Source organism: Pituophis catenifer, unplaced genomic scaffold, assembly GCF_029215685.1.
Source record: "Pituophis catenifer annectens isolate HBS135680 unplaced genomic scaffold, rPitCat1.0.hap2 SCAF_1, whole genome shotgun sequence".
Taxonomy (NCBI): Eukaryota; Metazoa; Chordata; class Lepidosauria; order Squamata; family Colubridae; genus Pituophis; species Pituophis catenifer.
In genome coordinates, this window is record NW_027256881.1 from 222,553,459 (window position 1) to 222,577,773 (window position 24,315).

At 38.5% G+C, this 24,315-nt stretch overlaps 1 protein-coding gene across 1 annotated transcript in view; it reads right to left on the minus strand.

Annotated features, from left to right (window-relative positions):
- Positions 1-1,329: 1,329 nt before the first annotated feature.
- KALRN (kalirin RhoGEF kinase) overlaps positions 1,330-24,315 on the minus strand; it is a 537,699-nt gene continuing 514,713 nt past the window's right edge. Inside the window, exons 52-60 of the mRNA XM_070949954.1 lie at positions 16,800-16,827; positions 14,847-15,018; positions 13,177-13,298; positions 11,225-11,356; positions 7,642-7,806; positions 5,449-5,527; positions 3,285-3,485; positions 2,578-2,716; positions 1,330-1,875 (exon numbers count right to left, since the gene is read on the minus strand). Coding sequence (XP_070806055.1) covers positions 1,330-1,875; positions 2,578-2,716; positions 3,285-3,485; positions 5,449-5,527; positions 7,642-7,806; positions 11,225-11,356; positions 13,177-13,298; positions 14,847-15,018; positions 16,800-16,827 — 1,584 coding nt within the window. The remainder of the gene's footprint in view (positions 1,876-2,577; positions 2,717-3,284; positions 3,486-5,448; positions 5,528-7,641; positions 7,807-11,224; positions 11,357-13,176; positions 13,299-14,846; positions 15,019-16,799; positions 16,828-24,315) is intronic.

Sequence of the window (24,315 nt, forward strand, 5' to 3'; positions counted from 1 at the left end):
CATTAGCTGTATTAAAATACTCTCGGGGTGTTCAGGGCTGGAATGGTTTTACAAAGATAATGAAAGAACACTTCAGCTTGGAACTATTATTTCAAAAACACTTTGAAATGGTTGTGAAAGGACTGTTACATTGTTGGGTCCTTGGCTAATCAGAATGTAATATTGCAATGACTTTTAATGTTATCGTTGAGTTGCTTCACGCTATGCTTTGGGATTAAACAAAAAAAAAACACCATACCATTTGAGAAATGGAGCTAAGAAGGTAAATGCATACGGTCATAGTAAACCATTAGCCTTATGTACTAAGACCAATTTCAGAGCCATAAGCATAAAGATGGACCTACTATGTTTACCACACTTTGGCCAACTTTGGCTTGAATTCACAACGGGGCAACTTTTATAAGGGAAAAGGAAATAAGATCCTTTTCAGGTTACAGAGAATATGAGGATTCAACAAACATTCTTCAAATAGAAAAAGTCTTTGACATCTAGTTTACAGATACAGCACTTATTTTAAGATAGCTTTTTCTCAACAAAAGTTTTCTGTACAAGAGCTATAAAACTTTAATTTAAAAAAATCACCTTTTTGTGCTTCATCTAAATGTTTTTGATGTCTCAATTACTTTACCATCTTATCAGTAGCACACTGCTACTTTATAGTACGTTAATCTTGAATAAAAAAATGTGTGGCATCCCAAGAGGACTTATTGATATTGATATCTTGATCAATGCCACGTATCTTATCACTTCATTGTTACTGTGAATCTCAAGTTTAGCACACTTACCACAAGCTTAATTCTAGTTCAAGATTAATGAAATCTGCCTTACAGGAAAGCTCTGATCCTTAATTAACACGAGGATAGCAATTTTCACAGAATCCAATATTTATCCAGTCCAGTTTAAGAAATGTTGACTGTAAATAGTCACCTAGTCCCCCCCCCAATTTTTGAATGAATTTCAGATACACCATTCAACTATTCATATAATTAGCAAAGCTGTCTAGATCTTTCAGATGGTTGAAGATCTTCAAAACTTTCAGAAATAAGATAACTGTGTTTTGGTTCCCATTCTTGACTAATGCCATCTTATTGAACATGACCACCATGTAGTTACAACACCCTCCCCTCCCAAGACGTTGCAGCTGAGGCAATCTGAGAAAGCATCTAATTCTAACTACTTAGATAATGTAACTGCTGAAACGGTACACACTTTCCTCAACAATCACATCAAATGTAATACTCTGTACAGAGAGGAAGAGTTGCAAAGAATCTGCTTTCTCCATTTTCACCCGCTGTAGTGCTCCGTTATCATTGCAACAGTTGTATTGCGTTACGTTCCTGGGTTCATTCTGCTCATAATGAAACTCTTAACGTTGGGAACGGGGCGCACATCGAACTGGTGTTTGCGGCGTTCGATGAAAGTAGCCAGGCGTGAGGTATCCAGAGGTATTTTGGAATAGCTGCCATTATGAAACTGCAGCCACGGGTGCTGCAAGCAAGTGGCAGCAGTAGGTCTCCTTCTGAAGTCTTCCTGAAGGATTACGTTGATGAAATCTTTGGCAGCATGGCTTACATCGCAAAAGTACTCGTTGGGAAAGCTGAAATCTACTCGGCACACATTGATGCATGTCTCCTCTCTGCTTTCATCCAGAAAGGGAGAAACACCGCTCAACATGACGTAGGTGAGCACTCCCAGACTCCAGATATCTGTGCCCAGGGACACTGGAGCCCCTTGGAGAACTTCTGGAGCAGCAAATTCAGGGTTTCCAAGCAGATGATGGACATGGTAATGGCCTGTGATTTGAACAGCATCTTCAAGGTCAATTAACTTAACACGTGGCACTGGGATCCGTAAATCAATCAGCAAATTTTCTGGCTGTGGAAATTGAAAATTAAATCACATACATTTTAAAAGGTGTATTGTACATTTCTGTTGCAATAAAAACAGGTTTCAGTCAATACTGGTACAGCCAATATACTAAGAGAAACACGCCTATATTAGGGGTTACTTCTCAAACAAATATATTTTATATAGGAAGGAAATCCACAGAAGTATTGTCTGGTAGGTTTGTGGCCCATTACAGGGGCATCTGTAATGAGGGCATCTAGCATGAATCCTCACATTACTGAAACATGATTTATCAGACCATATTGTCAACCCAATTGTCACAGGCAATTAAAAATCACAAGGCACCAACAGAATATAAAATTTTAATATGTTTAAATGGTTATAAACTGAGATGAATGTGATGGGTGCTGAGACAGTTAAACACTTGTCCTTATTAGAATAGATTTATTTAAAGTAAACATAATATAGAAAGATAATTTGGGACTGGCAGATGGGAAATACTTAACAGGTTGTGAGAAGGTGAGTATTTTCATGTACAAAGCTTTCAGTTAAATATATCCTGCAGAATGGCTCAAATGTATGTGGACACTAACTTAATTTCAAATAGTTAAAGTTGTGAAGTAACCTTGCATACCGGTAGTTGGGTTTGCTGTGAAGATGAACAAACAGAAAAGGGTACTTAAGACTGTAGAGACACAAGTTAATATTTTCTTCTTTTGTCTTTCTTACCTTTATATCCAGATGAGCAACTCGACAATTGTGAAGATATTGTAACGCTTCCATCGTATCTCTTATATAAAAAGCTATTTTTTCCTCCATCAGTTCATCATGATTCATAAGATAATCCAAGAGACGGCCATCGTCCATCCTAAAATCCCAAAATGTTCCATTATGAAAATTAAGTCTCATGAAATCTAAGGAGAACTGTGAATTCCAGTCCCATTTTAGGCATGAAAGACAGCTGGGTAAATTTGGGCCAGTCATTCTCTTTCAGCCCAACTCACCTCACAGGGTTATTGTTATGGAAAAATAGGAAGAGGAAGGAATATTAAGTATGTTCGCCACTTTATAAGAATAATAAAGGTGGGAAATCAATCAATCAATCATAAATACTGGGATGTATCTCTAAATAGAGTGGTATTTTTAAAAAGAAAAAAGGCTGACAATTATTAAAAATTTACTACTGTAAAGACTTGTGATACTACATTTTCATAAATCCAATTTAATATAAGGAACTCTACATTTAGACCATGCCATTTCATAGAAACTTTAAAAATGCATCTTTGGAACCAGACATATACAAAATGTTCTCTCGTGGTCATTTTCTTCCTGTAGGGAAATGAAATGGCTTTCGTGAAAATGTACAATATGACAGAATAGATTAATAAGTGACTTGCTTCAAGAAATAAGAAGCTTAGCTTCCGTGTAGGACTTACAGTTCTAAAACTAAGATGTAGGAAGATGGTGACTCATAAGTGTCATGAATGGTGATATACTGAGGATGTTGTAGGTGCTGCAACATGGCTGCTTCATGCGCTGCCTGCTCTTTCTTTTTCATTTTTTTATTGACGAACTTCACTGCAACATCCTTCCTTGTGGCTTTGTGAATACATTTCTTTACGACAGCAAATCGGCCCCTGGAAAATTAAGACCATTAAGATACCTTGTGAATAAAGGATGAATCCATTTTGGTTCAATATCAATAAATTTTAAGAGCTTTCTAAACTCATTGAGTTATTAATTTTACGAGTAATTTATTGTCTTTTGCCCTGGCAATATATTCTTTCGGGAAAAGCAAACTAATAAAAGTATATTCATTTTTTTTCAATGAATCTATTATAAGAGATTCTAACTGAATTAGAAGCTGAATTCTGAGTAGCTTTGTGTCGGAGAACTCTCTCTTCCCAAAATTAAATTATAAAAATTTAAAGTTAACACTCTTGGCCATCTCCGTAGACATATCCTCACAGATGTATACCCTGGATAAGGTACTATAAGAATACTCAAGCCCCTATCATAAACCCCAAGAGAACTTTATATCCTCCATAGCCAGGAGACAGGTGTAAATACATCATTTCTACTGAACTGTATGCCAGTCCCAAATCATGAATAATCCAAGATGGCGCCGCCAAAGGTTGCCTCAGTGAAATGCTCTCACTAAGTGTTGTATCTTATGATTCTTGATGAATGTATCTTTTCTTTTATGGAGCATATGCACCAAGACAAATTCCTTGTGTGTCCAATCACACTTGGCCAATAAAAAATTCTATTATTCTATTCTATTCTATTCTATTCTATTCTATTCTATTCTATTCTATTCTATTCTATTCAATTCTATTCTATTCTATTCTATTCTATTCTATTCTATTCTATTCTATTATTATGAACACAATTTGCTGATCAGAAAGGGCAAATCATTCTCTCTATATTTATACATAGATAAACCCTGTGCCCAGATTTAGTCAGCACTGTTTTCTTCCTAGTGGTTGTCCATAGAGATTCTTAATCATCCAAGTCATGAATATCCCAAAGTCTCTTTTCTAAAAGGCAAGAAGACTTTTTTGGTTTTTTTTTCTCTTTAAGAACATGTTGCTTCTCATTCAAGAAGCTTCTTCAATTCTTATTTAGAACTGAAGAATAGCAATAGCATTTAGACTTATATATGACTCCATAGTGCTTTACAGCACTCTTTGGGCAGTTTACAAATGTCATCATATTGCCCCCAACAGTCTGGGTCCTCATTTTAGCGAATTTGGAAGGATGAAAGGCTGAGTCCACCTTGAGCCTGTCAGGATCAAACTCCAGGTTGTGGGCAGAGTTTGCCCACAATACTGCATTCTAACCACTGAACCACTCAGGGCTCAGAAGCTTCTTGGATGAGGAGGAAAATATTTTCAAAGAAAAATCCAAAAAGGTCCAGTTGCCTTTTGTAACTTTCTAGTGTTTTTATATCTCCAGGTGATTATTTCTTCATTTGGTTTTAGCATGAAAAGGTTTCTAAGAGGGCACATCTAAGGTGAATTTAGAAAAAGCAGTAACACAGAGCCTGCATTTATATATCATGCTAAATCATCACGTTTTCCTTCTCTAAAACTACCACTGTGGTTTGTAAACATTTGATTAATAGCTTAGAGCAATGTACTAAACTATGCACTTGTGAGTTAGTCATGGTTAAAAAAAGACTGGTTTCTGTTGTAAATAATAGCATGTACAGTAGTGATGGGGCTTAGTAAGAGAAGGAAGAAAAGAAAAGTGAATTCTGGTGAATGGAGCTCATCATATTGGGAACTAGATCCCACATAGATTTAACCAGTTTAATAAATGAGTTGAGATACATAGAAGATATTATGTGTGTGTGTTTGTGTGCACAATGTTGTCTAGTGCAGTGCTTCAGACTTAGCTGGAAAGAGATGTTTTTGCAACACATGAAAGTGTGAATGCGGTGCCTCTCTGTGATTGATTAAAGCAGCCGTGACTTTTTCAAAGATTGCTTAGTTGCTATGGAGAGACTCCCATTGCAATGATAACATGATTAAAAATGTGCAATTATACTTTCTCTACATCTTCTGATGTTTGGCTTTTGGGAAATTACTTCCTTACCGTCCAATTTCATTCAGCTCTGTATAGGCAAAATCAAAATTCTCTTTCCAAGTAATGGTAGCACCATCCGCTGCAGAGTCTTTGTGGAACCAGATGGGTTGGGAAACAGAATTGCAAAACATATACAGTCAATGTTAGGTAATTATTTTAGCAGCAGCAACAACTACAACAAACTACAATAGCAATAGAACTTAGACTTATATACTACTTTACAATACTTTACAGCCCTCTCCAAGCGGTTCACAGAATCAGCATATTGCCCCCAACAATCTGGGTCCTCATTTTACCCACCTTGGAAGGATGGAAGGCTGAGTCAACCTTGAGCCTGGTGAGATTTGAATTGCCAAATTGCAGGCAGCCGGCAGGCAGCAGAAGTAGCCTGCGGTACTGCACTCTAACCACTGCACCACCACAGCTCATAATGATGGCAGTGAGTGTTGATTTCATCATGCAAATATATTAAAGAGTGAATCCAGTGTTTGCTTGTTGCTCTTGTGTCTTAGCAAGACTCAGGAAGATCACAAGAGTCCCAGAGCAGGCTTCTAAAATTTCATGTGTACTCTCTAGGAGACCACCTTTCTATGATCAAATCTGTCCCTCTAACCTAGACAGTCAGAGAATACCTTCTCAGAGTTCTGGAGGTGCACTGCAAGGGAGGCCAAAGGAAAGGTGGTTACCTTTCTCTAGGGGTGAGAAGGGCTAGTTTAGTTTTAATTATAATTACATGCTGTTTGTTATTACTATATTAATATTATTACTGTAATTAATATATGAGTTGTAAACCACCTAAAATAAGTTTGGATTGAGATGGTATATTCATAAACAAATAAAGCAAAGTTCAGTGAAGACCTTGTCTCAACTTTAGAATTGTTAGAAAGTTTCCTTTCCATAACTGCAAATTGCTGCATTAAGAACTACATGCCTAAAATGAGATCAGTGGTGGGATTCAAATAATTTAACAACCGGTTCTCTGCCCTAATGACCAGCTGGGTGGGCGTGGCCATGGTGGGTGTGACCAGGGGGTGTGACAGGCAGCCTGTGAGGGGACGTACTTCAGACCCCGTGCCCCGTTTTGGGTCTAGTAGACCTCCCTGCACTTACCTGGGAGCCAAAACTCGGCACGGGGGAACTCCTGGAAGGGGTGGGAAGGAGAGGGGCCAGCCAGCAATTTAACAATCGGTTCTCCTGAACCAGCTAGATGGGATGGAATGCTTTATAGTGATTAAAATTAACATTAGTATGGACCGAGACAATGACTGTCTTTCTATGAGATCAGTAAATCACTGCTTTACTGCATTAAATAAAATTGATTACAGTTACCATGTTATACTATTGTGCCGATTCAAACTGTAGATCTTGTTTTGACTGGCAACAGTTTTTGATTGAGCCAGCAGTGGCCCAAAATACTTGGCTCCCTATCAGTGGTGCCATCATCTACCAAAGTCAAGTTATTTTGATTTTTTTTTTTTAAATCCTCTCCAAAAATACCTGCATGTAAAACAAGGAACATTTCTTCGCTCTGCAAAATATCCATTGCCTAAGGTAGTTGGTTCACTCTGCTTAATGGTGAAACCAGCCCTCCTGAGATCTTTCCAAATGAAAATCCTGGGTTTCAGATCTAAAAGAGTGCAGATTGGCTGTGATCTAACTGAAGTATCGCTTCGGGTTGGGTCATTGAAACAATCTGATTCAAAGCAATGCCTCCATTCGGAAAAAAGCAAATTGCTCCAGTGTGACATTTCAATCCATTGGGGGGGGTTGTTTCTGATTCAAGACAACCCATTGCTTTAGTCTGGAGAAAAGTCAGCACATGAATGGGCAAGGGCCAATTTGACCAGGGATGTTGCTTCTCTTTGGACGGAGCCGTCAATCAAAGTTTTACCAAATCAAAGCATCCTTTTGAAATTCTTCAATTATTCACAGGATGGCTGCAAGCAAAGTAAGTATTATAAACCCTGTGCTGCACTCCTTTCAAAAGACCAGCTGCATCAACGTAAAATGATCTGAACGTAGGAAGACATGTTAGCATACATCTCTCTCCAATTTTTCATAGCGGGCAACAAAATATGAACCACGTGAATCTTGAAGTCCCAGGAAATTTTGATTCTCAACAAAGCCTAGAACTCTGAAATATTACGTTGGTGAAGTTTTCCATTCTGAAAGTCAGCTCTACCTTTGCGAATACAGGCTCACCGTATTCTGGGAGTTTCACAAATTCAGAGGCCTCGCTGGGTAAGCTAATTCCCCAGGGATTGCTGGCGCTGACCCGGAACTGGTACTGACAGCCAGGCATGAGGTCTTCAATAACGAGGTAGGTGTCCAAAGTTGAGGCAACAGACTGCTGCCAGACCTGGGAGCCTGTGTTGTACAAAGAAAGAGACAAAAGAGAGAAAATAACCAACATTTAAATGCAATTACACATTCCCTTCTTAGTGACATAGGCGTCTAGCCTTCAATTGCAGAAGGTTAGAAAGAAAACACTCCAGTTAAAATGCTCCTACAAGCTGATCGAAGGAAGAGTAGAGGTATTTTCATCAGCCTGGTTTCAGTAGAACCTGAAGTTTAATCAATATAGGGTTTTTAAAATGACGTTCTATAGAATTTTAGGGTTCTGTGAGAAGTTGATTAAGTTGTGTGAAAAGGTTAAGGCAACAAACAATAGCCGCCGCCACCAAAAACTCTCAAATGCAGCCAATTTTCTAGCAGAGAATTTTTTTTTTTATTTTTTTTTATTTATTTTTTTTGGCCTCTTGATCAAGGGTTTGGGGATTTGGGTTTTTTAAAGCTGTCCTTTAAGTTTGAAACCCCTGATTAAACAGAAGAAGTGTTATTTCCAGTCTTTTATTAGTGGTGTGTCTTAAGGGTAAATTGTAGGCTCATCCATGGAGCCTTACAACCTTGAGAGTGTCCCATTTGTTGTCATGACAGTCTATTTATTTTCCTACTCCCCTCATTCTTCTTAAGGAACAGGATGCCAAATGCATCTGAAGGAAGTTCTGTTCTGCAGGATATCTAAGCCCCTTTAAAACTTAGATAAGTATCAAATGTTTCAGTGGCTTTGCTTGGTTAGGAAAGAGGGTGTAAGAGCCCTACGTAGGAAGTGAGGGGGAACAATATCCAGGCCAGTGGTGAAATCAAAATTTTTTTACTACCGGTTCTGTGGGCGTAGCTTGGTGGGCGTGGTGTGACTTGGTGGGTGTGGCTTGGTGGGCGTGGCAGGGGAAGGATACTGCAAAATCTCCATTCCCTCCCACTCCAGGGGAAGGATACTGCAAAATCTCCATTCCCTCCCCACTTCAGGGGAAGGATATTGCAAAATCTCCATTCCCACTCCACTCTGGGGCCAGCTAGAGGTGGTATTTGCCGGTTCTCTGAACTGCTCAAAATTTCCACTACCGGTTCTCCAGAACCTGTCAGAACCTGCTGGATTTCACCCCTGGTCCAGGCATGTTTGGAACATCTGTCTTTTGTGTCATACTGATAATACTACAGGAAGAATGGTCATTTGGGAACCACACCCACCATTTTAGTGAATGAAGCATAGAAAAAAAAATAAAAGAACAGAACAGAACAGGACATGATGGGGTAGGGTAAGGTAGGATAGAATAGAATAGAATAGAATAGAATAGAATAGAATAGAATAGAATAGAATAGAATAGAATAGAATAGAATAGAATAGAATAGAATAGAACTTTCTTCTAACAGAAACATGAATATATTAGATTTGGAGTGATATGGATGGAAGAGCAGGGAAGGCAAGGACTGAGAAGATAGGCTGTGGTAATTCTGTGGTGAAGGGAGACATTGAGTCAATTGAGATCCATGTGCTTAGTGATATTAAGGAGACTATTGTAATTTCATTTCCAGTTTTGCCGAAAACCTTCTGAAAAAAAATTTAGTATAGAAAGCTGAAGAGTGATAGGAATGATATTAGGCATTGCAGCTTGAACAATGCTTGCCATTTATTGAGACTCATCAGATATTTTCTAGTTATAAAAGACTTTTCGGGACTTTTAATGTATGGTGCACACGTGCCACAAATTGGAAATACAACAAAATGGAAAGTAAGGTGAAAGAAACACAAGAATGCAGGGCAACTGTTCCTTAAATAAAGAGGCCACAGTAAGGTAGCAATTCTCCAGTTACTCCAGTTACTAAACCAGGCTGGATGCTTCACGTGATGGCCACGCCCACCCCTGCTTTAGCAAAGGGGAAAAAAGTTGCAATACGTCAAGTGACGTATCTAGGTGCTTAGTTTTTCAGCAGGAACAGAGAACTTTAACATTAGTGAGTCTTTCATAGTCAGCACTAGAACCCATTGCCGACTTCAAGAGTTTGTGAACTCTTGCAATTGTTCTTTTATTCTTCTTCTTCTATCCTTTTATTAGGAAGTTGAGAGCAAAAGATAGGAAAGGGGAGGATGAGCAGTTAGTGCTCCCACCTATTCTATTTGGTTGCCTTCTTTCCAGGGGTGAAAGGTAAAATTTGTTACTACTGGTTCTGTGGGCGTGGCTTGGTGTGTGTGGGGTTAATGTGACTGGGTGGGCGTGGCCAACTTTTTTAAAAAAAAAAAACTTTTCAAAGCATTTTTTCTATTGCTTTGAAAAGCCTCTGCCGATCAGCAACTCAGCTAGGATTGTCAGAGAGGCAATTTAAAAAATACTCTCTGCCGATCAGGCAACTCAGCTGGGAGTTGCCAGAGACTTTTCAAAGCATTTTTTTTACCACTTCTTCGGCCAAGAGGTTGCAGAAAAAAATGCTTTGAAAAGCCTCTGATGATCCCAGCTGAGCTGCGCAATCATCAGAGGCTTTTTTTTTTTTACTTTTAAAAGCATTTTTTCTTCGGAAGAGGTTGTAGAAAAAATGCTTTTAAAAGTAAAAAAAAAAGCCTCTGATGATCGCGAGGCTCAGCTGGGGGGGGTGGGGGTGGGGCACAGGGATTTTTGCTACCGGTTCTCCAAACCACCCGCTGCCATCGCTACCGGATCGGGTCATCCGGTCCGAACTGGGAGCATTTCACCCCTGCTTCTTTTCCTCTTAAGACAGATACAGAGGTTTAAAACCTAGAGTAACCTCTCATCACCTTTGCCTGCTTTAGATACCATTTGTCCTGCTTGCAACCACAGCAGAAAGGAAGAATGGTAGAGTAAAAGCTAGCAGTAAATATAGTCCTCAACTTACCATCATTTGTTCAATAAGGGTCCAAAGTTACGATGACCTTGGAAAAAGGGACTTACGACCTGTATTTGCATTTATAAACATTACAAATTGTTGTACCACCTCCTGGTCACATGATTACAATTTGGGCACTTGGTAACCAGCTCATATTTATGACTGGTTGCAATATACTGCAGTCACATGATGATAATTTTGCAATGTTTTGCCAGCAAAAAAATGCCAGTTGTGGAAGTTGTATTATTTTAACAACCATGTGATTCACTTAATAACCACAGAGACTTGTTTTACAGTAGTTGTAAAAATTGGTTGCAAAATTGGGTCTGGTCCCATGATGACTCTATTTACGACTGAAATTCCAGTCCCAATTATATTTGTAAGTTCAGAACTATCTGTATAGCAATTATGTCAGCTTGTCTTTCTCTGGCCTTACTAGCAGTGCTAGATGGTGCTAATAAAAATAATCAACATTTAGGGCCATGAAAATTTGCCTATATCCACAGTGCAGGGGGAAATTGTGACTGTGTTAATTACAAAAATCAGTGGTGAAATAAATATATGACAGGTATTTTCCCACGCAAAAGCCTCACAATGCTTGCACCTTCTTCTCTGTACTCGACTGTGTAGCCTGAAATGGTACAGTTGCCTGTACTGGATGGAGGCAGCCAGCGGAGAATCACTGAAGTGCAACTTCTTTCCTGAGCAATAGGGCGATTTGGGGCAGCTGGAACCCCTGGGACGGGGAAAGAGAGAAGAAAGAAACAATTAGCAGAGGATTAGAGGAGAATTTTGGAGTCCCAGTTAAGGAGCAAATAGCAAAGAAATTTACTGTCAAATCTTTTTTTTTTTTTCTCTTTCTCTTTCTCTTTGTATCCTTCTGCCGAAAAAAGAACATCTGAGGAACAAAGCAATCAGGGAAAAATAAAGTCATAGGAAAGAGTTAATTTCTCTCCTAGCAGTGTTGCTTTAATCCAGTTTTTTTAAAAAAGAAATTTAAGCTACAGGACAGATTAAATTTCTGATTTAACACAATCTAATTTTAAAATGTGTTATTTTTAGTGCAGTTTAATGTAATTGCTGATTGTAACTAGTAATCTCTATCAGCCTAAATATTGGAAAGGTGTAACTTATAAAGGGTATTTGAAATTCAGGAAAACAAAGAAAATGGAGGCAGGCAAGCCTCCAGCAGACTCCTAGTGACTGATATGTTTTCCTGCTATATATTATGTTATTGTGTCAAGTTATTATCAGTCATTGGGCACTTAGCTGATTACATTTGCTTTTTTTTAGAAATATAACATACATGAAGGCTGATCCAATTATTTGGAGACAAAGTGATGAATCCTTTAGAGCAGTCTAATCTCAACAAATTTATGATGTGTGGTCTCCTAGGCTGGGAGAATTCTGGGAGTTGAAGTCAATACACCTTAAAATTGCTGAGGTTGAGAAAGACTGTTTTAAAGTTTACGCCTTTTGGAAGGAATATATGAAACGGATAGTGCACTCTTCTGTCGATTGCTAATGTATGGGTGTGGAAAGGTGGAGAGTTACCGAAATCGGCAGGTGAGGAGAGGATTAAACATGTCCTCTATTTACTAATGCTAGAAGATCATAGAAAGGAAAGCAGTACCATTCTTCAGTGACAATAATCTGTGTAAATTTACCTCAAAACAATTTTGCATGTGAAAACTGGCATGTCAGCCTTTCAAAGTGGGGATTTTTTTTTAATGAAAAGGAAGAATTTAAACATGTAGTTGATAACGTGCAGTTTCAAATGGCACATGCTGATGAAGTCTCTAAAGTAGGGCTGTCAAACTTGCGTCACGCGCTGGTTATACCCACACCCGGTTTAGTGAAGGGGAAAAAGTCGCAATTCGTCACGTGTCGACGCAAGTTTGACATCCCTGTTCTCAAGTCTCTATAGGTTCACTCCCTGAGTGTGACTCCTGATGACTATACTCATGTATTTGGGGCAGCAATACAGACATGTCTTGCCACTACCTCCTTCTAGGATTCAAGTTTCAGATGTAGCCCTCATCTTAGATATGGCCTCCTGGACTTCCAGCCAAGTCTGTATTTCTCAGTTTTAAGGGGTATTAGCTAAGGTCAAGGCAGGGTGATGGCCCTTTGTTGTGACTATAAAATCTGAATATGTAGAGAAGTTTAAAAATCATTTCTCTCTCAGGCTTCTTCGGATATAAGTCCAAGATGAGAAACCATATAATCATTATTTTCTTACAAAAAATTGTTATACATATAATAATGCATGTTTCCAAGCAAATTATGCTTTCCAGATACTTCCAATTAAAGTGTGGCCCACTTGCATTCTTGTTGACACTTGCAGAGACCTCCCTCCAAGTAAATGAGACCAAACTGCTATTATTAATGCTACTACTATTACTAGGGGGAACTTGCCCTTTGTTTTCCCTATTACCTGTTCCTCATAAAACACCATGATTAAAATCAATACTATTTCATCAAGCAAACCTATAAAAAGGTTTTATACAACAGGCCCCATGTACTTAGCTTATAAATGAAAGGAAAATTCATTACCTTGTACTTTGATCGTCGCTGATGTGGATGCTATCCCAAGTTCGTTTGTGGCCACACAGGTGTAAATGCCACTGTCCTGAGGCATCACATTGCAGATCTTTAGGGTAATGTCACCTGATTCACTAGAGGGGAGCAGAAGTCAAAAGGTTAAATTGAAATTCTGTCAAGTGGCTTCTCTCCCAGAACTTAACTATTTCAATGTTTCTGGTAACTAGTCATGGGTTTGAGATGGGTGACTACAAATCCAATCCAATCCAATCCAATCCAATCCAATCCAATCCAATCCAATCATCAACTGACCAATCAATCAATCTCAATTGATCTGGAAAGTGAGAATCAATGGAAAAATAGACAAGATGTGCTCTTTTCATTGAGTCTATGGACATTAGTCACACAAAAGAAAATAAATAATTTACTAATGGATATTGGTTCACACTGTTCTGTTTAATGATTGTGATTCTAATGATCGCAAAAATGGAATGGTTTTGCACTATAACTATATGGGTTATTCACTGTCCAGATCAAGAGTCTGGAATTTGGAGCCTATGTGGAGTAAGGTTCTTGTTACTAGTCTCTCTCCTCCCAAGGATTTTTTTAAATATGATTTTTTAATAGGAAGCTAATATTTGATTAAAAAAAAACTCTAGCCATGAATGCCATCTTTATTCCCAAGAATGCTCCTTAGCTCCATATAGACTTAGGAGATAAAGACAATGGGTGGTTGCACCCAGAATTTTGTTCAGAAGTGCAGTTACCTACCTAGAAAACAACACCAACAAAAGTGACCTGGAAGTACTAGCATCTTGGGGGCAAGTCATCTTCCTTTTTATTCAAGGCATGTTTTGTGATTAGCTGACCCTGTTGTGAATGCACCAATCTTGCCTGCCCTGTTGTGAATGCACCAATTTTCCCAGGGCAGCCATAGAGACATGATCTCCAGAAAAAACAGAATTTCACTCATCAGCCCCAGTCCTGATCCAGAGATGTTGAAGAACTCATTTCCAGGGTGTTTAGGACATAAACCAAATGATTAAGATAACTGAACACTAAGATCACAGTGCTGCTATATTTATACTTCAACATTCCTTTGACTTTTAACTTTCTTTTACTGTTTATCAAAAGACCTATACAAATATAGCGGTCATACCCAATGATGCATAGATGGATGGTTTACAGTAACATAAGATTATTAAACTTTGCAGATGAAGGTGGAAATGACGCAATGAAAGGAATAGATGGAAAGTTCCTGTGGGCCAAAAACAGAATAATGAATCCATCTCCCATGCCATCGTTGGGGCTGTTCTCCTTGTTCCAATATTGATAGTTAAATACATGCAGTTGTCAGCAACTTTCAGAGCACAAGCCTAAACTTGTCTGCCTTTCCTGGAATCAGCATAAATTCTTGAGATTGACGAAGGGCCAGAAAAACCTGCCATACGACAATTGTGATGTCTTACAGAAGATATTTCTTTTTTCTATATTCCTCTGGACTGATGTAGGTTATGAGAGACTGAAGATCAGAACAGTTTTTAAATGGTTTATGAAACTTAACTCTCTTTACTTAATTACAATTACACAGATTTGCTATATTGAATATATTGCTATATTCAATAGCCACCTTAATTCATTCATCGTTTCAGCAGAATCCTGAACGCAAAGATTGAACATACCAGGAGGTAACTGTAATGGCAGCGGTGCTGCTGTCATTGTCAAGCATGTTTTGATCCGGTCCTTTCCAGGTGATGGTTGGTTTGGGCCTCCCACAGACTTTGCACTGCAACATTACGGTGTCTCCAAGCAAGCAAGTGATATCCACTAAGGGCACGAGAAACTCAGGAGCAACTGGAGTAAATGCCATACACAGAGACACATCACATTCACAAGAGACATCAACAATTTCATTTGAAATACTGAAACAGCTGTCAAGCAAGGAGTCATGTTTTTTGGTCCAAGAAAACTCCTGCTCCATAGAAAGTGAAAATAGGAAAAATATTCCTCCTTCTTCCCATTTCTGAGGCATGTTTTCAGAAATGGGGAAAAGAGAAGGCCTCAAAGACCTCCACAGCTTAGAAGCAGGGGTGAAATCCAGCAGGTTCTGGCAGGTTCTGGAGAACTGGTAGCAGAAATTTTGAGCAGTTTGGAGAACCGGTAGCGGAAATTTTGAGTAGTTCAGAGAACTGGCAAATACCACTTCTGGCTGGCCCCCGAGTGGGGTGGGAATGGAGATTTTGCAATATCCTTCCCCCAGGAGTGGGGAGCGAATGGGGATTTTGCAGTATCATTCCCCTGAAGTGGGGTGGAAATGGAGATTTTGCAGTATCCTTCCCCTGCCACGCCCACCAAGCCATGCCCACCAAGCAACACCACGCTCCACAAGCCACGCCCACAGAATTGGTAGTAAAAAAATTTGGATTTCACCACTGCTTAGAAGAATTATCAACATGGTTTTGTGAGGACTCCAAGTCAACCTTAGTATGAAGTGTCATTTTTTTCATAATACAACATTGAAATCTTAATCATATCCTGAACATTTTAAATAAGATTTGTGGTGAATTTCCTCATAAAACCGTGCTTGTAGAATCTTTGAAATGGAAGTGATTATCTGTCATCAAGTCACAGTCAACTCTTAGTGACCACAGAGATAGGTTTTCTCTGTTACAATCTATTCTTAACCTGGCCATTTAAGTCTTCCATTGATGTCGAAATAGAACTATGGGATACATTTTCCCAATTATTTGTACTTTGATTGGTTTTTATCTTTGGCATTTCTGGCGTGCATAAGCGTACCAGCGTGCCTATTGTCCCTGTCCTAATGTTTTCTTTTATTTGTATCCTTTTCATGTATTTATAATTATGTTTTTACACTTGTATCTGTCATAAAATACATGCTTGATGAAATAAATAAAAATAAATAAAAAAAAACCGGGTGGTTTTGTTGTTTTAAAAGGTGTAAGTAGCATGGGTGTTCGTTTTAATGAAAAGGCAGGTATAAATTAATTTAATCAATAACAATGTTAAGGGCAGATAGCAAGCTTGTATAAATGTGATGCAAAATAAAAGCGAAAAAGAACCTCAGAATAATTTGAAAACTGCTTAGCTAAAATAAACGAAATAAAATGAATAATAATTTGAACTAACAAATCTTGGCTGAAAATTTTGGACACAGATTTCTGGATCTCTTTACTGCCATCCTACCGTTTGCAGGTTTTAGCAATTCATATTTATTTTTATTTATTTTATTTATTTATTTATGTAATTTATATGCCGCCCTTCTCCTGTAGGACTCAGGGCGGCTTACAAAAACAAAACAAAGAATTACATAAACAATTAAAATCAGTTTAAAATTAAATTAAAATCAATTAAAAATTATTAAAATTATTTGAAATCACCCCTACGGATATACTGTACTTTAAATTATATTATACAGTAGGGAAAGCAAAGTCAGTTTAATTGGCTGTCCTATATATTCTTTGGGACTGTAGCAAGAATGTACTTAGTATCATGCCTGTCATTATTGAGACAAAATTACCCCAGGGTATGTTTGGGGAAATAATATTATTTCCCTTTTCATTTTTTAAACATGGAAAAATAAAGATTTGAACAAGCTTATGTCTTTAACTCACCTTCCTGGATGAAATTTGGGTTGATGATCTGAAAAATATATACATATGTACTCACACACAAGAAATAGAAAAGGTTTATTTAATTGGTTATTGAAAAAAGAAAATGCTCTCAGCGTAGGTTTTAAAAATACTGAGGAACTGAAAGTACATCCTGAGAAGTCTCATTCTGAATACTGCATTTATTGTAACAGCCTCTTCTGATCTCAACATCAAGATTGCAGGATCTTTCAATTGGCCAGATCTTGAAAAGATTTTAAAAAGAGCAGGAATGAGCTAGCAGTCATGAATGTACTTGTTTGTAAATGAACCATAGATTTACTGCCCATAATTTTTGGTCTTTCCTCTCATTCACTTCCCATGAACAGCAGACTATCTTCATGAATGGCTGGGAATCAGATAATTCCTGTAGCTATTGGAGTTCTAAAGGTGCTTTTTCAAGAGGCAACTGGACTTTCTTGTTTTTCTTTGAAGATGTTTTGCTTCTCATCCAAGAAGCTTCTTCAGCTCTGACTGGATGGTGGGGAATGGAAAGATATATATTCCTTGCAGACAGCTGGTCATTTGCATTGTTTTTAGAGAGTCATTGAGGCCACTTGAAGGTTTGTCTATGTCCTCTGGGTCACCTGAGTAGTGCAAATGGGCGAGGAGCCTTCTTGGAACTGCTGAAAGGACTGTGTTGTAAAGTTGTACTTTCCGCAGAATGTTTTCTGCCCTTTGTCCCTTCACTGTTGACCACAGGGACAGGCTGTTGACCTCCAAGTGGCCTCAACAGCTCTCTAAAAGAATGCGAATGACCAGCTGTCTGCAAGAAATATAAATTCTTCCATACCCCATCATCCAGTCAGAGCTGAAAAAGCTTCTTGGATGAGAAGTGAAACATCTTCAAAGAAAAACCAAAACGTCCAGTTGCCTCCTGAAAAACTACCTTTGGGACAACCATGACCTGGATGACTGAGAATCTCCATAGGCATATTGGAGTTCTACAGCACTTTGGACTCCATTCCAAACAGGTGGTTTAAACTTTACAGAAGGTAGGAGTGCAACAGAAGCATCTGTCTGCAGCTCTAAATCAGCTGTGATTTTTGCAGAGATCATGCTACAGAACCTCTCTGGAATCAGTTCTGAAGTGCTGCAAAGCTCTAGTTGTTATCTGATCATATTTAGCACTACGTTTAATCCTCACACACCTAAGAATCACCTTGTTAAAATAGCAGATTAAGCAAAACAGTCCAGTACTCCACAGTAATTGTACTCAAGTGTTTTAGATAAAATAATAAAAGTAGAGCTTGGTCATCTTTGGTTCGGAAACCTCAGGTACTACAGTGGTTTTGAATAAACTGGTTGTTTCAAAATCTCTCCAGGTCTGATTACTTCATGGCAATCCATCCTTTTTTTGGTCATTCTACAGCACCATCAAAGACAGGATGATTTGCAAAATGAGTTTGTAATTCAACCAGTACAAAGTGAAGAAAAATTTTTGTATTTGTACTTTGCACTGACTATCAGGACAAACCTGATGGTAAAAATTTTTTTACCTGATTGGTAAAAATTCAATCTTACCCACTAGAGTAGAATTTTTAATTATTTTGTACCCGAGAACCTTTAGGCAAAATCCATTAAATTCTAAATAATTTCCTTCCAATAAGTCTTTACTCTGTATCTGGAATTGCCTTCAAGAAAATAATATTTTTAAAATATGAACTATTCTCATGCAGTGTAGTCCTCTACTTGGTATTCATAAACTCATTGTGAGAACTAAAAAAAGCCTAAAGACACACAAGGAATCTCGATTTATCAAAAATACCATACTTCTTTGAAAAAAATGAAAACCTGTGATGGAAAAAGCCCTGGCCACAAAATGTATCTGAAATTTACAGTTAACACATTCAGCATTTGACTTTAGCTTTTTAACTTAAATCTTTGATGAAGTATCTTTACCCAATATCAAAGCTACTAAAATCCACTGGAAACAATCCAGCCTAATTAGGGGTAAATTTGTACAGAACTGTACAATTAATAATATTACATTAGTAATATTGTAGCAAATGCATTTAAACCCTAGGCTAGACATTAGATTTGTTTCCGCAGCAGAGGGCATATATGTGCCAAGTTATCTGGATTAATGATTAATCTGTTACAGCAATCCAATAAAAAATTATTTTATTTGACGATGTCACTATTTCAATTAAGGCTTATCCAGCTGGAAGTTTTCTGCCTTGTTGATTCAAGATTAATAGGCAGCGCTATTTGGTACTGTTAGGTAATTATTAATAATCACAATTAAGAAAGGGTGGGCAAATTATGACTACCGGACATTTACAGTTCTTACACTTTTTAAGAGTTGTGAAACTGCTTTAAAAAGGCAAACAGGTTTATTTGTCTTTTAACTGCACATGTGTGAACAGGCACTCACAGATTTTGAAAAAAATAACAACAATATCCAATCAACCCTGGAAATTTCAGCTTTGCTCCTTCTGGGATCTCATTGTTAAACTCCCTGTGGCTAAAACAATTACAGTAAAATATTAATTCTAGTGACAAATATGTTGCTCACTTTGATTAAAAAGGTCACATTCCAAAGATTTATTTACTGTGTTTTCCCGAAAATAAGACCCTGTCTTATATTTTTTTGAACCCCGAAATAAGCGCTTGGCTTTATTTTCGGGAGGGCTTACTATTTTGGGGCATGTGGAGCAAGATGGGGATTTCTTGCTGTCTTACCTGATTTCCAGTTCTGCATTTAAATATTTTTGGGGAGGGCTTATTTTTTGGGGGGAGGCTTATTTTAGCGCATGCGCTCAAAAGCCCGATTGGGCTTATTATCAGGGGATGTCTTATTTTCGGGAAAACAGGGTAAAAATGAAATTTTGATGACGAAGGAAGAACCTAATTGTGGTATTTCTGCCATGAAAAATATTGGTGATAGGGTGAAGAAAAGATAAATGGCAATCCTAATTGGGACTATAATAATAGGGACATGGTGGCTCAGTGGCTAATATGCTGAGCTTGTCGATCGAAAGGTCGGCAGTTCAGCAGTTCAAATCCCTAGTGCCACATAATAGTCCCATTACTTGTCCCAGCTTCTACCAACCTAGCAGTTCGAAAGCACATAAAAAATGCAAGTAGAAAAATAAGGACCACCTTTGATGGGAAGGTAACAGAGCTCTGTGCACCTTTGGCGTTTAGTCATGCCGGCCACATGACCACGGAGACATCTTCGGACAGCCCTGGCTCTTCAGCTTTGAAACGGAGATAAGCACTGCCCCCTAGAGTTGGGAACTAGCACATATGTGCAAGGGGAACCTTTATCTTTACCTAATGGGGATGGTTATCTTCCCAATCTTGATCATTTTCCCCAAAGATATGATACAATTTAGGTTATAAATAACCTGATGTAGCCCCATCTTCAGCTCTTTAGATGGTAATAAGTATTGTTTTAACTGTTCCAAAATATGGTAAGTCTTGCTTATTATGACACGGTTGAAATTTTTAGCTTTATTTGCCACAAACAAACAAGGCTAGACATGGCCTCCAGGCTGAAGTTAGCTATCTCTTTTCTCCAGACGTTCTCTTCCACCTATACAGGAAATTTGTTGTATTTTTCTCCCCACATATCAAACTGAATAAAATTGAATGGTTTTTGATCCACCAATGATGCTGAGTAGTTTGTAGCTACTCTTGATAACATTCCTCTAAAGAAACCTAAAGGCCCAAATGCACCATCTTGAATATTTTTGAATTCTGAGCACCTAAAATTGATTGCCTTTCTTTAATATCGCCACTCGTTTTCATGGATTTTGACAAGCTTTATGTCATAATATATAGCCCACAATTCAGGCTGAAGTAGGCAAACACCAGTATGGAACTTGATAGCTCTTGATAACATTCATCTAAAGAAACCTAAAGGCTCAAGTGCACCAAATCTTGAATATTTTCGGATTGTGAGCACCTTAAATTGATTGCCTTTCTTTAATATCGCCATTCCTTGTAAAGGTTTTTGACAAGCACAATTCAGGCTGAAGCATGCAAACACCTGTACGGAACACGTATCTGCAGACTTAGAAACAAGTCTTACAGGTTTCAAAGGAATGCATTAGCACTGGGAACCTTACCGCATGAGGCAATTAAGTAGCAGCCTTTAATTTTGATTTATTAATGCTGCAAAAGGGAAGCACCCATTAAAGGATTGGAATGTATTTTATAAATCATTTTCTTTGCAAAAAACAGCTACGCCCAAAAGTTTATGGGGACAAAATCGGGGATAGTAAAAAAAAAAAAAAAAAAGCAAAACCATTGTGGAATGCTAATGAAATAATGCAACATTGTGCAAAACTGTAGAAAAAAGAAAACTAAGGAAGCAGGAAAAGAGCTATATTAATTTGCTTTAACCTGAGGAAGCTGTTGACAGCAGGACATGGACCTTTGCTGCAGATGAAATAGTTCTGTCTTTCCCACCATGTCAATCTAGTGCTTGGACAGATTCAGTGAGGATCAACAATATATTTTTAGTTGAGTTTTTCTTGCCTGAGGGCTTCCTGACCAGCAGACCAATTGTTCTTCACTCTCTTTTACTACAAACAGCACTTTCAGGCAGGGTGAAATGTAAAATGTGTTACTACCGGTTCTGTGGGCATGGCTTGGGGGGGGGGGGGTTATGTGACTGAGTGGGCGTGGCCAACTTTTTTTTTTTAACTTTTCAAAGCATTTTTTCTAATGCTTTGAAAAGCCTCTGCTGATCAGGCAACTCAGCTGGGATCGTCAGAGAGGCATTTTAAAAAATGCTTTGAAAAGCCTCTCTGACGATCAGGCAACTCAGCTGGGATCGTCAGAGACTTTTCAAAGCATTTTTTTTACCACGTCTTCGGCCAAGAGGTTGCAGAAAAAAATCCTTTGAAAAGCCTCTGAAGATCCCAGCTGAGCCGCGCGATCATCAGAGACTTTTTTTTTTTTTTTTTTTAGTTTTGAAAGCATTTTTTCGTCGGAAGAGGTTGTAGAAAAAAATGCTTTTAAAAGTAAAAAAAAAAAGCCTCTGATGATCGTGCGACTCAGCTGGGCATGGTGGTGGTGGGGGGTGCAGGGATTTTTTCTACCAGTTCTCCGAACCATCCGCCGCCATTGCTACCGGATCGGGTGATCCAGTCCGAACTGGGAGCATTTCACCCCTGCTTTCAGGGGCAAACAGTGGTTGAAAAAGGTAACTCGTGATAGAAAAATTATCTGGGACTCCAATCCAAGTTAGGAAATAACCTTGCAAAACTCATATTTATCTAGAACTGCAAGTGAATGGATCTCAAACATCTGTTCTTAGGCATCTGGGATGGTATGCAAATGTGGGTGTTTAAGGCAGGGGTGGGCTGATTCTGTGCAGTTCGGAGAACTCCCAAATCCCACTCCTGGCTGTCCTGCCCACCCTGCCCCTCCCAGAAGTCCCCACGCGGCCCGTTTTGGATGCAGGTAAGTGCAGGGCGCGCATGGAAGCTCAGGGAGGGCAAGAAATGGGCCTACTAGAAGTTCAGGAAGGCTGGAGACGGGCCCGTTTCCAGCCTCCAGAGGGCCTCTGGAGCCCGGGGAGGCCGTTTTTGCCCTCCCAGAGGCTCAAGGAAAGCCTGGGGAGGAAAAAAACGCCCCTCCTGCCATGGTGCAGGAGGCTGACTAGGCCATGCCTACCATGGCCACACCCACCCAGCAACCGGGCAGAGAACCCCTTGCTAAAATTTTTGAAGCCCACCCCTGGTTTAAGGGCTGAATTTCTGGAACATAATGGGCATATTCCAGGTTTAAAGGCAAAACATAATTTCTGTTTTATGTATACTCACTAGAAGATATAAACAATTAGCTGGGGAACACTACAGCACGACTAACTTGATAATTAGATATAGACAGTGGTGGGATTCAAATAATTTAACAACCAGTTCTCTGCCTTAATGATTTCTTCCAATAACCAGTTCACCAAATTGCTCAGAAAGTTAACAACCAATTCTCCCGAAGTGGTGTGAACTGGCTGAATCCCACTACTGGATATAGAGGAATGTAATGGAGTGAGCTTCATGGAAAAATTAAGTAATCAACACTGTTTTGAGGCAAGATGGATAGCACAACTATATAATGGCCACAGAAGGGGTCTCTTTGCCAAGAAACAAATTGGTAGTGAGGGGTTTGCTCTATTTTCATGGGGACAATGTAAGAAAAATACGTGGAGAAATTTCTATTTGTGCTCACATAGAGTTTACTACTCCTCTAATACTTGAACAGCAGCATTTTAAGTCCTCTCCCTTGCCTCATCCAAACAAACATTACTGCTGCATCTTGTTTTGTTCCAAGCTCCTTTTTTCCCTTTCTTCTTTGTCCATTGGCTTCAAATATATATGAATAAATTGGCAAAGCAGTAGCAATTGAAAGGCTTTGAAAATAAACTATAATTGCCAGGCACAGCAAGTACTCTGATATCAGCATTAGCATTGCTTAGCCAAAAGCAAAACACAGTAAGGAAGTGGGGAGGTAGGACTTCAATGCAGACTATGTATCACCCAAAGTCCACAAATCTAGCTTTTATGAATTAGTAAAGGAATACAGATTTTAGGTGTTCTAATATATTAAATATCAGGACTATGCACATTGTTAGAAAGAAGTCTTCTACAATGCAAAAGAATATTTGGAAAGCACTATTCTTCAGATCAGTAAAGCAGTTACATCATTACTGGACTTTGTGGATATGAATAAATGTTTTGTACAGTATACCCGAGCATTGCGAAATACGTCTTTGGAAGGATTTGCACAGCCTCATTAAAGATTAGTGAGATCTCTTTACCTGTATGCTCTACAGTTATCCCTAACATGCTAATTATGAAAGTCTAATATTCTTATGTTTTCCAAATGGTTTGAGAACATTAGAAACACTTTTACATCATTGCAAAGTGGTTTTTTGTAGTATTTTTTCCCCAATAACAAGAGCTTCATCTCTAAGCTCTCAGAAGATGCTTTGTTTTTAAAACAGACTTGCTTAGTGATGTGTTGTCATCTAGAACAGGGGTCTCCAACTTGGCAACTTTAAGACTTGTAAACTCCCAGAATTACTCAGCCAGAATGGCTGACAGGGTAATTCTGGGAGCTGAAATCCACAAGTCTTAAAAGTTGCCAAGACCACTGTTCTAGAAGGCCTTTTCTATTTTTCTCTCATTTCTGGGTTTTAATCTATGTGCTTTCATATTGTAATGTTATTGTTTACTTATTATTCAACTATTCTCAGTGGAAAGAATCTTTTGCAATGCACAGTCTTCTAAGTGATTAAGTGAATTGACATTTAATATCTTGTACCAGAACTCAGGGATTCCCAAGAAAGCTTTAATTACTTGATGTATGTCTTCTTATAGGACTTTTGTCCTTAGTACTCATTTACTGTTAGCAGTTGGATTTCACTAGTACAGCAAACACTTCTGATTGCTATTGACCTTGTTTTAAATATTGAACTGTCATGGATCTTTATCTATTGCAGTCAGGTCAAAATTCTAATTAATAG